At 47.7% G+C, this 15,226-nt stretch overlaps 1 protein-coding gene across 3 annotated transcripts in view; it reads left to right on the top strand.

Moving 5' to 3' along the window:
• The first annotated feature begins 453 nt into the window (after positions 1-453).
• The window catches only part of Paxip1 (PAX interacting protein 1), a 53,165-nt gene continuing 38,392 nt past the window's right edge, over positions 454-15,226 (top strand). Inside the window, exons 1-4 of one of the 3 annotated variants that reach the window (XM_076913277.1) lie at positions 454-888; positions 3,478-3,612; positions 9,769-9,812; positions 12,034-12,097. In XM_076913277.1, coding sequence (XP_076769392.1) covers positions 808-888; positions 3,478-3,612; positions 9,769-9,812; positions 12,034-12,097 — 324 coding nt within the window. In that variant the 5' untranslated portion in view covers positions 454-807. Of the gene's footprint in view, positions 889-3,474; positions 3,613-6,294; positions 6,359-9,768; positions 9,813-12,033; positions 12,098-15,226 lie in introns of those variants that run through there. The other 2 variants (XM_076913279.1, XM_076913278.1) reach the window with 2 other exon arrangements.

Below are 15,226 nucleotides of genomic sequence, written 5' to 3'. Positions count from 1 at the left end.
TGTACGTGTGAGCGCGACAGTGTGCGTATGGAGGTCAGAGAACAACTTGCTGGAGCCGGTTCTTGCTTGCCACCACGTGTGTCCCAGGGATCGAACTCAAATTTGGAGGCAGGTGTTTTTGCCTGCTGAGCCATGTCGCCGGCTCCTACTTTGCTCTTAAGCTGCCCCACCGAAGATCAGTTCCCCGCCGACTACCGCAGTAGATTGCGGAAGGGGTGGACGAAGGAAACTGACCATTAGCCAGGGTCTGCCTGACTCTAGGCTGGACCGAGCGCTGCCCTACAGCCGTGGCAGCGACAGCTGAATCCCGAACGCCGGATTGTGCAGGTCGCCTTCCGCGCCGAGGCTCCGCCCCCTTCGCGCATGCGCTGCCATGTGGCCGCGCGGGGTGACGGGAGTCCCGCCCAGGCCCCGCCCCCTGGCTGGTCCACCGTGTTTATGCGGGGGATATAGTTTCTCTGTGTCCTCGGTTCTCGGTCGCGAAAACTCGACCGGGGCGAGGCTACCATGTGCAGTACAAACTCTGTTAGAGCATCAGCTCTGATGCCAGACGCGGTGGTGGAAGGAGCGCTGTGCGGCGCGCAAGGCGGGATAGTCCTACATGCTCCCCTGCCGACCCGGTGCGGTGGTACGTGCCTCAGGGCGCGCGCGGCTCCCGCGCTCCGGGCCTCGGACGGGCGGGGGCGCGGGTCGGAGTGCGGCTGCGGCTGCGGGCCGGGCTGTGCGGCCGGGCAGTTGACATAGCTGCGACGCTGGGCGCGGCGGGCCGGGTGACGCGGGGCCGGGCGCCGCCGCGCCGCCGTGATCATGTCGGAGCCGGCGCCCGAAGTTCCAGAGGAGCTGTTCCGCGAGGTCAAGTACTACGCGGTGGGCGACATCGACCCGCAGGTACCGCCCGCGCGGGGCCCCTCCAACGGGCCATTCCCCCCTGCTTCGTCGCGCGCGCGCCCTGCAGGACCCCAGGCCGGAGCCGCGGGGCACGCCGGGCCGCGAAGGGCCGCGGGAAGGGCCTCGCGAGCACCGACCCGGTGCGGCCGCCGGCCGAGCATCTTGCGGGGCCCTGCTGAGCGTGCCCCTTGCCAAGGGGCCTGCTCTCCCGGCCCCTGATTTTCCCCTAAGGGTGGATTGCCCGGTAGGTATGGAAGGTACCCTTGCTTACACGGTCACAGTGATTCGTGTGTGTGACCGTGGGTCTGGATCCATCCACAGGACAGTGCCTATGGTCGTGGTTATCTTCAGGACAGTGTCCCAAACATTTCTTTTCCTAAACTATGCTTACAGTTGTGTCGCCTTCGGTATCTCGTAATATAAGCGAAACGGGTCCTAAGGAAGGAATTGTACTACAAGAACCACTGAGCGTGGCCTTCCTGAGACTCATACTTGTATCCTAGTAACCAAGGTCTGTTGGGTCTTCAGTTTCGTGATCAGCGCTTACAGCTGACTTTTTCTAGTATTGATCACTCCACTACCACCACCACCTTTCTTCTTTTTACTCTTTCTTGTTCTTCATTTTAAGACTTCGGCCCTTATAAGGGACTTGGACTAAATGTCACTTGAAACCAAGAACACACTGAACTGAGCTGTTTGCCCAACTATGTGTGAAATCTGAGTGCTTAAAAAAAAAAATCCCCCTTGTAAGCCCCTGTATTCTGAAATGGTGCGTGTTTTAAAAAAGTTTAGAGCCAGGGTTCCTATTCTTTGAGTTTTGTAACACAGATTGAGGAAGCTCACAGGTGGTGAGCACCCCAGTACAGACTGGGCATTGGGCCTGGTACGTGGAGTGCTGTGGAGTGCTGAAGAGTGCGTTTGACTGCTGAGTCCTACAAATAGAACAGGTGTAGGTGCTGGAGGGGTTGAGTCTTAAATGAGCAGATATCGAGTACAAGAAATTGTTCGTGTGTAATGTGTATGCTAGGCATTGAAGGCGTTTACGTATACTTGGTGTGTGTTCTGACAGCCACTAGGCATAGTTAGTTACAAGGGGGCTCCTATGAGGTGGAATTAGTAATGTGCGGTTTGGGAAGGTTTGGGTGTCCTCACTGTCTGAGACCTGAGTTTTCACAGTTCAATGGCCGCTGCAGGAAGCTGGAGCGAGCGTGAATTCGGAGAAAAGATGGATAGCGCAGTGAGACTTGTTTCTGGAAAAGAAAGCCAGGCAGGGCTTGCTGTGTGCATGTTTCTGAGTAATGTGAGGTTAAAGCAGGTGGATGAAGGTAAAGATAGTTGGTTCAGGGAAGCTGGCTCGTGGCTAGTGACTTGGTCTTCCATGCATCAGATACAGATTGCTCCAGTTCTTAGATGATGCTTGCAGACTATCTTTTTTTTTTTTTTTTTTTTGTTTTGTTTTGTTTGTTTTTTTTTTGAGACAGAGTTTCTCTGTGTAGCCCTGGCTGTCCTGGAACTCACTCTGTAGACCAGGCTGGCCTCGAACTCAGAAATCCTCCTGCCTCTGCCTCCCAAGTGCTGGGATTAAAGGCGTGCGCCACCACCGCTTGCAGACTATCTTAGACTGCATTGCTTTCAGCTCTTCCTTGACTCTGGCCTGTACACCACTGTCAAGTTGGTCTTTCCTGATGCTACTCCAAGTGTCCCAGCTGACACCTCAGCGTTTGGCATCCTGGTGGCTGCCTCATTGACTCTCAGAACTGATTCCCGTCTGTAATGGGTTATCTGGAGAGCCAGAGTCCTCTCTCAATGTGACTGAGAGTCACTGGGTCACACAGGACCAAAGAGTAGTGTGCCCACACTGAAACTCAGCAGTGCCCCTTTTCTCTCTGCTTGCAATTAATCCCTCCGGGAGATGCCAGCATTTCCATCTGGGCTTTCCTGCTATGCTTAGATCCTGTCTAGTTACTGTGTGATTAATTCTCTCCCATTCTTCTGTTTGCTGCTGACATTTCTTTAGTGACCTGCCTCTTAACAGTAGTGAGAGTGGTCACAGTTGTGTCTTCAGTACTCCTATGTTGCTGTCCATCTGTGATATCCTTCTCTGACTTAAGGAAAGACTGCTATGCATAGCACCCAAGACTACACTGACCATGGCTGGATCTGAGTTCCTCTGCTAGGCCCTACCTTGATGTATATATTTTGCTTGATGGGCATCTACAAGTTAGGATTCTCCTGGTGAGTCTCTGCTTCCAGAAACTTCCTAACTGTAGTAGAACCAGTCCTCAGCCTTTGGGTTGGATACCGAGAACAGGTACTCTGTAGAACTCAGCAGGTGCTGGTGTATGCTGTGTATCTGGATGGCTAGTAGCTGGCCACCGCATCTCTGTGACTTGGACTGTGGATCAGGGTTGCTGCATTTTATTGTCCAAAAGGATTTGATTGGCTTTCCACTCAGGAAAAGGCTTCTCTGTAGGGGACAGGGTGCATTTTTATTAAATGTTTCCATTATAGTTAATAATGACTTGTTTGAATTAGGAAGGCAGTACAGTACTTTGCTGTTACTAATTGTGGTGTTGTTTGTTTCTTCAGGTTATTCAGCTCCTTAAAGCCGGGAAAGCCAAGGAAGTCTCCTACAACGCCCTGGCCTCACACATCATTTCGGAGGATGGGGACAACCCAGAGGTGGGAGAAGCCCGAGAGGTCTTTGACTTGCCTGTTGTAAAGGTTAGTAGAAACCTGAGCCTCTGTACTGGGGCTTTCTGCCTGGCTTGCTGCAGGCCAGTGTTAAGTGGGATATCATCAGGTAAACAAAGCCCATAAGCTTTAGTCACCTGCCTTAATTTTGGGACTTTCGGTCCCATGGCTACACAGCAAGGTTGCTTTGTAAGAAATTCTTGGGCATTGTGGGAATGCCCCCTTGCTGTCACTTCCTGCCAGCTCTTCAGCCCAAGCAAGGAACCTGTCTTAGGCTTTGTCGCCTTGTCAGATACATGGTTTTGATATTTGGTTCCAGAAGTCTCTTAAAAGTATCAGTCCTTTTCTGGTGGCCAGTGGTCCTGATCTCCAACTGTATAGCTGAGGGGAAGAGGCCCCTGCCCTGCTAACTGCCCTCATCTCCCATGGTAAGAGTCACTGTGCTAGCTGTCCTCCTGTTGGTCATCTGGATTGTTCTTTCGCCTGACTTGTGGGTACTTGGTTGTGGAATATGGGACTTCAGCTGGTGAACAGTTTGTTCAGCTTTTGTGGTCCTGCATATTGTACTGTGGGAACTTTAAGTAACACATACTATTGCTGTGGCCCTTCTGTTTGCTTAGCTGCTGCCACCACCCTCTTCATACTGTTCAGTGCTGTATTGTAAGAAGCCAGCATTCAGGTTACCAAGGTTCTACAGTAGCGGTTAGGAGTGAAGTGACTGAGTCAAGACTGAGTCAAGGGCTGGCTGACTATTGGATGTGGTGTTGTCCTAGTTTCTGGGGTCTGAAAAACTTTGCAGTCTTATAGACTTGACCTTTAAAAAGGAACCTGACAGGTGGCCTGCCTCAGGAGTCACAGAGAGGTTCTTGACCCATACTGTCAGGAAACTGCACCATCAGAGGACAGTTCCTTTGTAGCAGTAAATATGGTGAACACATTACATACCAGCATGTGTGTCTTGGTGCTGCCAGTTCAGGCCCTCTACATCTCTGAAGACCGGTGCTCAGCATGGCTTCTGGGCACTTCACTTACTGCCGCTGCTAAAGCTAAAGCTCAGGGCTTTTCCTTCAGTTTGCATCTCAGCCTTACACATCTTATACAGATTTAAAGGTTTACTTTACAAATGTGTTTTGGGGCCTAGGTCACTGTTGCCACACTAAGTATAGTGATGGATTTTAATCACATTTGACCCCAGGTTGTCGCAATAAATTGTATATCTTTGTGGCTTTTCTATGCCCGCCCTTGCTCTGAATGACATAGAGATCTGGTATTTTTATTAAAAGACTTCTGACACCATAGCTGGGCAGATACTCATCTATTAAAATCCTAAGGCAGCCTACTATCCTGCCATGTGCTCATTACCTGCCATCTGGCTTCTCCCGTTCCATTTGTCCTCTCATGGTAATCTCTTATGGCCAAATCAATATCTCTCTCTCTCTCTCTCTCTCTCTCTCTCTCTCTCTCTCTCTCTCTCTTTCTCTGTTTGTATGTCTTTGTCTGGTCTCAGTCTCTGTCTCTCTGTGTGTCTGGTCTCTCTCTCTCTCTCTCTCTCTCTCTCTCTCTCTCTCTCTCTCTCTCTCTTTCTCTCTCCCCCCGACTGAGATTGGAAGTCATACCCTATTCTCTTCTCCTGCCCAGCTATTGGTTGATCAGCACTTTATTAAAACCAATCAGTCTTTACACATCATCGAGACAGCAGATGCTCCAATAATCATGACAGTGCCAGCGTCCAGACTGCACCAAATCTCTGAGCACAGCAATCTGTGTCTGAATACACAGTGCACAAACCACCCCAACACTAAATATTTGTGCACCCCTTTAGTGTCTGAGGAAAATTTATATGTAAGATAGCTTATCACATGATTTATAGTTGGAGCTGGGGAGATGGATGGCTCTGTGGGTAGAAGCATGCTTTCACGAGGACCTGAGTTTTGTTCCTCAGCACACGTGGGAAAACATGTGTGGCCATGTATGTCTGTGACCCCATACTAAGAGATTGGAGACAGGAGGATTGCTGAGTCTTTTTTGACCACCTGCTACTTCAAGTTTTGTAAGAGACTGTTACAGGGGACTAGGGTGGAGACTGAGGGAGTAGGATACCTGATGTCCTTCTGTGGCCTCTGAATGTGCATGCACTCCCTTTCTCTCTCTCTCTCTCTCTTTCTCTCTCTCTCTCTCTCTCTCTCACACACACACACCCCAACCACACACCACACACACACCACATACACACATACCAACCACACACCACATACTCACACAACATACATGAGGCCCCAGGTTCTATCCTTGGCACCAAGACAAAAGACAAATCTAAGTTGCTGAAGCTCCTGACATGTGGAAGAAAAGTAAAAGGAAAGTGAACAGAAGGTAGAGTCTTGGGTGCACCTGAGAAGATGTGAAGGAACTGCCAGATATCACTGTCTATAGGGTCAGTGAGCTATGGCCAGCAGTGCAGGCAGCTCCATCCTGTGATTACAAAGTTGTAGGCTGAGTAGAGCAGCCTGCTTTTGTCTTGCATGTGTACAGTATGGCTACTGCATCTTTAGGAACTGCCATGGTAGCGCTGTGGCAGACTTCTGTGTCCCACTCTACCTACCCCGGCTCTAGGACTAGAACAGTGATCCGTGTCAACATCCCTGTCTACTTGTTATTTGTGGCAGTGCCTCTCTTAGTTCCTTGTTAGTTAGCAACTGTTGTGTTTTGTCACAGGGTAATGGAGCTTCTCAGAGCTGACCTGCTGTTGAGTCTGTGGGGGCACTTCCTACCTTGTCCTGTGAGTCTGAGCTGCAGTCTGTGTTTGTTCCCATATAGTGCTGGGATGTGGATCTAGCTGACGGGGCTGAGGCCTGGTTCCCAGGGGCAGGCACGTTCTTTGGCCTATGCTTCTGCCTTAGTCACTGTGCTATTGCTCTGAAGAGACACCATGACAAAGGCAAGCATGTAATTGGGGGCATGCTTAGAGTTTCAGAGATTTAGTCTGTCATCGTCATCATGACCATGATCATTATCATCATTTTTGTGTTGAGGAGCGTGGTGGCATGTAAGCAGGGGCTAAAGCAGTAGCTGAGGGCTACATCCTGATCTGTTGGAAGAAGGGGGCCCAGGGAAAGGGAGGGAGAGTGCTCGCCTGGCTTGGACTTTGAAAACCTCAAAGCTTGCTGAGAGCTGGTGACACACACTTTTACTCCCAGCGCCTGGGAGGTAGAGGCAGGCAGATAGATCTCTGGTTTTGAAGCCAGCTTGGTCTACAGAGTGAGTTCCAGGACAGCCAGAGCTACACAGAGAAACCCTGTCTCAAAACAACTATTAAAAAAAACCCAACAAAACTTCAAAGCCATACATCTTCTCCAACAAGGCCTTACTCCAATTCTTCTCAAATTATGCCACTTGCTGATGACTAAACATTCAGGTATATGACTCTGTGATGGCCACTCTTAATTCAAACCACCAAACCTTGATATAAATGTAAGCATAGTACATTACATTAATGTAATGTAAGGGTTTTCAAACCCTACTTTAGTTATGTTTTTTTAACCCTTCAACCTCCCTTATAGCCCGCCAACCAAAGGTCAGGGAGGGAGATGGCTAACAGGACAGGGGATATGGACCTGTTTAGAACTAGTTCTTTGGGGCGATTCCAACCTTTACTGTCAGCAGTTCAGTCCACTAGCCAAACACCAAACACAAATCAGCAGCAGCAGCACAATCTGGAAGAAACTGCACGGCTTTGCCAATTGGCAAGAATTAGTCGGAATATCACCAGAAGTTCTTTGGTGCATTTCTCTCTATAGAGTCACAATATGTGGAGATCAGAGAAGAAAACAAGGCAGACCACTGCCAGGGTGTTGTCCACTGTCTGTTGGGTCACACTTATACTCTTTCCAAACATCACATGTCCTCTCAAGCATCTAACAAAGCACTGCATGCCTTTCATCAGACAGCTTCCAAAAAATCACCGTGTCTGTTCTCATCAAAGTGTTCTCTTACACGTCTCCTTTATCGAAAAAATCCTTTCATATGACAGCTTTCAGAAGAACATAACGTGACACAACTGAGTCCTCATTGAAACCAGAGATTCCCACTTTAAACTTTTTTAAAAATTATTTTATTGTGTATATGAGTTTTACCTACAGGTATGTCTGTATGACCTATATGTGCCTGGTTCCTATAGAGGCCACAAGAGAGCCCCTAACAGCTTCTGTCTGCGTTACCGTTACCGGCACCCCTCTAGCTTTGCATTCCTCTGATGCCTGGAGAGGCATCCTCCTCTGCTTGGAATGGACTTGCAAGAAGTCTCTGAGTTGGAGGACCGTACTCAGGGGAATCGTACCTGTCCTTTGTGAAGGCTCTGTAGGGCTGTGAGCCAGGGTGGATGTGCTGTAAAGAGGCAGATTTCCAAACTGGTGCTTTCTAAAGCTGCCTGAGAGTTCTTGGGATTCCCATGGCTTCTTTGCACTGAAGAGAAGAAAAGTGTCACCGTTGTCACCCAATCCAAATATCTCACAGCACATTGTAGAAGCTGTGACAGTCCTCTGGGTGCAGAATACATGACAGCTGGCAATACTGTTGTAATCTGCTGGAGCTCCACGGGTTCCCATGCTTTCTAGGTGTCCCTCTTGGAAGAAAGTTTGACCATGAGAATGCATTCTGAATACAGTCAGCCACAAAGCTTAGTTTTGATATGTGGTCTAGGTGTTTTCTTCCTGCCTTGCCAAATCCATCACGGGGTACAGATTTGTACCACCTGGTCCAGTACAGGTTATTGATGTTGGCTCAGTACCTAGATTTCATTGACATTATCAGGATTATCAAAAGTAGGGAGCAGTGTTGGGTAAAGCAAGACAGTGGAAAGGGCTTTTTGCCAGAATATCATACCATCAGGTAAATCAGCTCATGCCCGTGCTGACATTATACTAGATACAGCCAGTCTTCATACTGTAATATAGTTACTAATCTTGTCATACAGAACATGCTTTAGCGAGGCATGGTGGTACAGGCCTGGAATTCTAGTATGGTCACAAATTCAAGACCAGCCTTGGCTATATATCAAGTTTGAGTCCAGCATGGGGTTTGTTATCTTTATTTCAAGCCCCCCACCCCCGCCACCCCCAAGGAAAAAAAAAAAAAAAACCAAAATCCTGTTTTTCAACAGTTACACACGTCTCTTGAAAAATGTCATATGGGACACACTCCGGGTCTGAAGGCAGTAAGGTAGACCTGTGGTATGGTCACAGTGTCTCTTACTGATCAGCAGGAGAGCAGAGGCTGCACTCTCCCTGTTCACTGTCTGCCCATCATCTTGCACCATTTCTGCATAGATTTGAAATGCATTTTGCTGACTCTGTTGCTGCCTCAGTAGTGAGAAATGGAGTATACATGTTTTCATCTGTCCAGGCTTCTGGAAGTCAGCGGCCAACTGGGACCATTAATAAACTTTCAGATTATTGTTTCTTGAGATAGAGTTATTAGAATAGTAATAGGTGGACTAATTTTTTATTAATTTATTTATGTATTTTTTAAATGTGCAGTAATGTTTTGCTTGCATGTCTGTCTATGTGAGGGTCAGATCCCCTGGAACTGGAGTTAAACACTTAATGAGCTGCCAAATGGGTGTTGAGAATTGAACCTGAGTTCTCTGGAAGAACAGCCAGTGATCTTATACTGAGCCACCTCTCCAGCTCCAGTTGCTCTAATTTTTAAAACTGGATTAGAACGATAAGCTGAACTAATCTTCCAAGAATATAAAGTTAGTTACACGTTAGTAGCTGTTAGTCACCTTGTAATGAATGCAAGGTTGGAATTTGTAAGATCAGAAGACGTTTTTATTGTTGTTTTTAAGTGGTTTGCACATATTGTGTATTCTTGGTGTTAAATAAAACCAAAATCTTGTGAATTTTGTTTATTTCTTTTCTGGGTGGGTGGGGTAAGCAGCAGTGAGAGTGTGGACCTAAACGTAGATGTCTGTCACAGTCCTAAGGGATGCGGTGGCTGTTTCACTCTGGGCTGGTGTGGTGGCTTAGGCACATGATCTTTGGCTGCTGCTACCTGTTTCTCATGCTTACAGGTCTGTAGTAGGTCGCAACAGAGCCTTTTAACTTACAAAAGGAACTACTAGTGAAGTCATATCATTTTGGTCACAGATTGGAAATGGTTTTTGATTTGTGTAATTCTTTTCTTTTTCAGCCTTCCTGGGTGACTCTGTCCGTGCAGTGTGGCACTCTCCTGCCGTATCCTTTTGTGCAATAAGGTCGGGGATAGCTGTGGGTTTAAGAAACAGTGAGTTAGTGGGTTCATGCGTGGGGGCCTGGAGGATAGCTGTTGGTTTAAAACACAGTGAGTTGGTGGGCTCATGAGTGAGGCCAGCCCTTTCCTTTGCACCTCTGCCCCCTGCTCTTTTCTATCCTGTATGAAATGGTATGTACCTGGTCCTCGTCATTACCTGCCTCAAAAAACTGTGACTAGCAGTTGTGGCGAGGACCCCGAGTTGCAGCTCTTCTCAGTCTTACGATGTCTATTTAGACAAAGGTTAGTTTTGGAATTCTATATCAGGTGAGGAAGTATGAGTGACTCATAGAACATGAGGAGGAAATTCCAAGTTTGAAGGCATGTCTTCATCTTTTCAGCTAGATCCATGGGAAGTTTATTATTCTACACTTCCCACCCAGCACTGGCTCTGGTGTGAAAGTAGAGTGGTGAAGACCTTATTCTGGGGCTACAGGGTGCAGCTCAGTTATAGAGGGCTATCTTAATTTTAGGTCCTGGACTCAGTCCTCAGTACTGTATGAATTGGGCATGTTGGTGCATGCTCATAATCTCAGCACTTGGGAGGTAGAAGCAAGAGGATCAATAGTTGAAGCTTATCCTTGGCTTCATAAGATAGAGTTCAAGGCTAGCCTGGCCTGTATGAGACCCTGTCCCAAAAGCAAACTCACTCTGCCCTGTGCAGCCACCTCCTTACCTGTGTCAGCCATGTCATATTTTCACACTCAGGGTCCTGTGTTGTGTCTCAGCTGGGACACTCCTCACCATGGCTGTTTCTTGCTGGAGGCTCACTGGCTTCTGCTTCACTCTTGGCATGAGGTTTCACTGGAGAGGCAGTCCTAGCAGAGCCTGACTTAGGAAATCACCTCTGCCATCCAGTACTGATGCTCAGGTTGGGGCCAGGGATTGGAAAGGACACCATCATTCAGCTGTTTGGTTACACAGCTGTGCCTGGCAGCTCTTGAATGTACATACTCCTTTCAAGACTGAGCAGAGGGACTCGACTCAGATACACATGCGACACTACCAAGGGCCGGAGATGCTTAAGCCTTCCTGTCAGCAGCTGTTCTTAGAGGATGCAGTTCTGGCTCAAAAATTCTCATTTATTAATTCATTCTTTATAAGCATAGGTTTCAAACAGACAAATCAGCCAACCCTGGGTAGGTGGACCTTTCTGAGTTGGAGTCAAGGGTTCTATCCCTGGTGTCTTTTCTGGACCCTTTCTCTATACCAGTCTTCCTTAGGAACCTGTAGGTGAATTGAGTTCTTGCCTGTGTCTGTAAAGAAGCCTAAAGCAACAGAACAAAGGCCCACGACTGGATGATAGTCAGCCTGGGATTTGTTGGTGTCTCCCCCCATCTTTAGGAGAAGCCTTGAAGTTAGGTGTTAAGGTGGTAAGGCCTTGGATAATAGACCCTAGGGCTATGTGCTGGAGTCTCCATTGATTATGGGCAGGGATAGCCCATGTTTAGGACTTGTCAGTGTCCTTGTAAGGGAAGTCTAAGCAGTGATCACAGCGGAGTCTGTTCATTACCCATTTATCTCAATAGGTCCTTCCCACTTGTTCTGAACTCTGGACACTCCAGTGTGTTGACGGTTCTCTGTCTCTGGGAGACCTGTTCTCTCAGCACTCGAAGCACAGCAGATCACAGAAGGAGCCCAGATGAATGTTCTAGTCAACCTTAGAACTAGAAAGGTCTTGGGAGTTTATATTCTAGGGATTCTGGGGCCCTGAGTTGTCCTGCCTGAGTTCAGAGCACACAGGCTCTTCTGGCTAGGAAGAAGCCCTTTGCAGGAACAGCTCAGCCTCAGTGCTGCACTCTGACATCCTCTGCACATTGCTTTCCAGGGTGTGTGTCTGTGTGTTTCTGTCCCCGTGTATCTGTCTGTGGTATGTATCAGGTAGCTGTTGGGAGCCAGGAACTTCCCCGTGAACACACTGTATCCACCTTAGTTAGGATGTGAGTAGAGACTTGAACTTTGCGATGTCCTTTACTGAAACTTACTACTTTCACGCTTTACTCTCATCTGCTCTGCAGTCTCTGATCATCTTCAGCCTGTCTCATTTTCTAAGAACGAGCGGGAGGGAGTGGCAGAGCCTGCCCTAGTGGACAGGCAGGGCTTGTGTTAGTGAAGGTCCAGCTGTGCTCACCTTACTTCATTGCAATCTTAATAACTGTCCGACAGAGTCAATGGTTTCTCTCCAGAGTCCTGTCAGATTTTTTTTGGACTCACTGCCTGCCTTTCCCAGGTAAGCATGGTTGTTGTCTATGATGGTTCTGAGCGCCCGTGCGCTTGGACCTGTGGCCTGTTTGTAAACGAGTTCCCTAGGAGCCTTGGTAACCAACTTCCAGCACACTTACCATTGTCTGACTATAAAATATATATAATGTAACTTAAAGAGATAGCAGATATTTAAAGCTCAAATATGAATAATACTTTAAATGAAATTAGAAGATAAGAAAATCCACTCAGACTTGTAGTCTAAGGATTTTAATATAGATAAATAAAAAAAAAAAGGTAACAAAAGCCTTAGCAGACAACTCCAAGGAGTGAATTAGTTTGTATTAGCTCATCAAGCCATTAGCTGTAGTCTTTAGTCAGATGAACATTTTAGTAATAAGATAAGACGGTTTGCTTATTATGCTTGTGACAGTGCATTCAGTCCTGGTGACGATGCAGGCAGCGTCAATGCACTGTCCGAAAGATTTAGCAGTATCGGGACTGCAGTGCTCCAAGTGTCGAGAAGCTTAGAAGGAGGACGGCCATGCACATGGTGTCAGAAACAGGTGGTGATAGGGAGGTGCGGAAGGACCCTGTCTTGTACACTTACAGTGAAGTTGAGGCACGGTGTTAAGTGGGAACACTGCATGTGATAGGGATACACAGCATTACGTGAACCAGGGAATATGGGAAAAGTGGGTTTTGTTTTAGTAGTTGTGTCCTCTTCTCCTAACCCTGGATGACAAAAGCCCAAGCTGTCACACAGCTGTCAGAAATGAGGGTGGCACTCCTTAAACAGTGTGCTAGAATGAGTGAGTTAGGGAGGAGGTGCAGTGGTGAGTGCCCTGCCCCTCCCCCTGGTCCACAGTGGCCTAGGGAGGAGGAGGTGCAGTGGTGAGTGGCCCCGCCCCCACCTGGAGGTCATGGCAGTAGGTCCCACTGCTCACCCTTGGGACCTGTAATGGCAGGTCTGAGGAGCTGCTTTTCCTCCCTTTCTTCAGGACTCTGGGAGAGGAGCAGAGCTTGTGAGCTGGAGAGGACTTGGCCTTTGCCTCTCCTCTCCCCTCAGCCTTGCTCAGGTTGGGAAACAGGGATTGTTGGGTTGCCATTGTTAGGTTGTTGGCTAGACTTAACCTTTAACCACATGATGTTGCCAGTCTGAGGGACCCCTCCTTTGTCCAGGCAATGAGTAAGTAAGTTTATCTGGAGTTACTTAATCTTTTCTGTTTTGTAAATTCTAGACATTCTGTGGAATTATAAAGGCTTCATTTTTATTCTGCTGTCTCAGTTTGATGAGATTGTTAAAGTTGTCACACACATACTCTTAATTTTTTGAATAGAAATTTGTTGAGATTTATATTTTCTTTAAGCTTTATTTTCTCTTTAATTTTTTTTAAATTTCACTTTATTTTTTATTGTTGTGGGTCCCTCCCCCCTTATATAAATGTATATTTCCATGAGGATAGTCGTAACCTTTGGTTAATGTGCAAACTTGTAAATGCTGGTGATTCTGGGTATAGATAGTCTCTGCTGTTCTCCATGCAACAATCTCTGCTGTGTAACCTCTGACTCAGACCCAGTGTCAGAGGAGTGGGAAGTGAGGCCAGTTACCATGTCTCCATCTCTGCATAGCATCGTGTGGCTGTGGCCAGAGCACGACTGTCCAGGCATTGAGAGGTGGATGGTGTCATTTGGTGGGCTCTGGAGGCAGATTTTTTTTTTTTTCTGGGAAGTAACCTGTATTCTCAAGATTATGATAGGATCATATATCCTCCAGCACGTTGAGTAGGAAAAACCAAATTTATAGGCAATAGACCTTTATGGATTTCTGTGTCTGTCACACTAGTCACTTACTGAGCATAGTTGAAAAACCCCAGTGTGCACTGGGAGGTAAAAGCACTTGGGTGTTTGTTTGTTTGTTTGGTTTTGAGATGGGTTTTTTTCTGTGTATTTCTGAAATTCACTGTATAGATCAGGCTGGCCTTGAATTCTCAGAGATGCCACCACTACTCCTGACAAAAGCACTTCTTTAAGAAAGAGGAGGGCTGTCTAGCAAATGTCAGCTTACTATACATTGGGAACACTAAGGTTTTATGGCTGCTTAAAAATGTTAATGTGCTTTAGTCTATGTTAACACATATGCACAGTGTGCAGCTCAGGGACTTGGGGTATGTACTCATCCCTCAGGAAACGAACAGGCTGCATACAGGCAGACGCATGGAGGAATGTGGTGTGCTGTAACACAAGGTGCAGGTGTAGGGACAACACAGTGCACTGCCGGCAGGGTCAGTCTCTGCCGTGCATGGAGACTGCCACAAGACTCGCACTCCTTCAGCAAAAATTGTCTGAGCCCATGCACACACACCCAGGCATGACCACCTGAGCAGAGGCCTGCTTGGTTCCAGAGGCCTCAGTCTTTTCTTGTCGGAGTGTTGGGAGGAGCTAGCAATCCCTTTTGGAGTCTTCCCAGGGAGAAGTGGGAGGAGGGCTTGCTCCTGCCTGCAGAAATCATCTCCTTGGTGCTTGTTGCAGGCTAAGGCCTCAGTAGCATGCTGGGAAGGCTCTGGAGATGAGGTCAGGAGCCTGGTGGGGAATCCAGTCAGGTGCAGCTCAGACTGAGAAGGCTGCAGTTGCACATCAGCCACATTTTCTGACTGTACTCTGTCCTCGGGTGGCTGGTCTGCTCAAGGCTCCTATCATGTGGGGGACCTTAGTCTTCTGTAACCAGTGGTAGCTGGCTGGGCTGCCTTCCTTGTGGGTGGACACTAGAAGAGAGGGTACTTTTTTTTTTGTTATTTGTTTGTTTGTTTGTTTGTTTAGACAGGGTCTCATGTAGTCCTGGCTGACCTCAGGTTTGCTGAGTATTCAAGTGTGGTGCTTTGAATTAGAATAACCTCCGTAGGCTCATATATTTGAATATTTTGCTTTCCAGGAGTTCCTTGATTGGTGGAATTGTTTTGGGAAGGATTAGGAGATGGGGTGTGACCTTTTTGGAAGAGTTGTGTCACTGGGGATGGGTGTTGAGGTTTTGAAAGCCCACACCAGGTCTACTCTCTTTCTGCCTTATGCTTCTGGAGCAGATGTGAGTTCTCAGTTACTCAGCTTGCCTGCCTGCTGCCCTGCTATCCACCATGATGGTCATGGACTCACTCTGAAA

Source organism: Arvicanthis niloticus, chromosome 15 (assembly GCF_011762505.2).
Source record: "Arvicanthis niloticus isolate mArvNil1 chromosome 15, mArvNil1.pat.X, whole genome shotgun sequence".
Lineage (NCBI taxonomy): Eukaryota > Metazoa > Chordata > Mammalia > Rodentia > Muridae > Arvicanthis > Arvicanthis niloticus.
The sequence above is the reverse complement of the archived record's forward strand: the minus strand, read 5'-3'. Positions and strand labels throughout refer to the sequence as shown.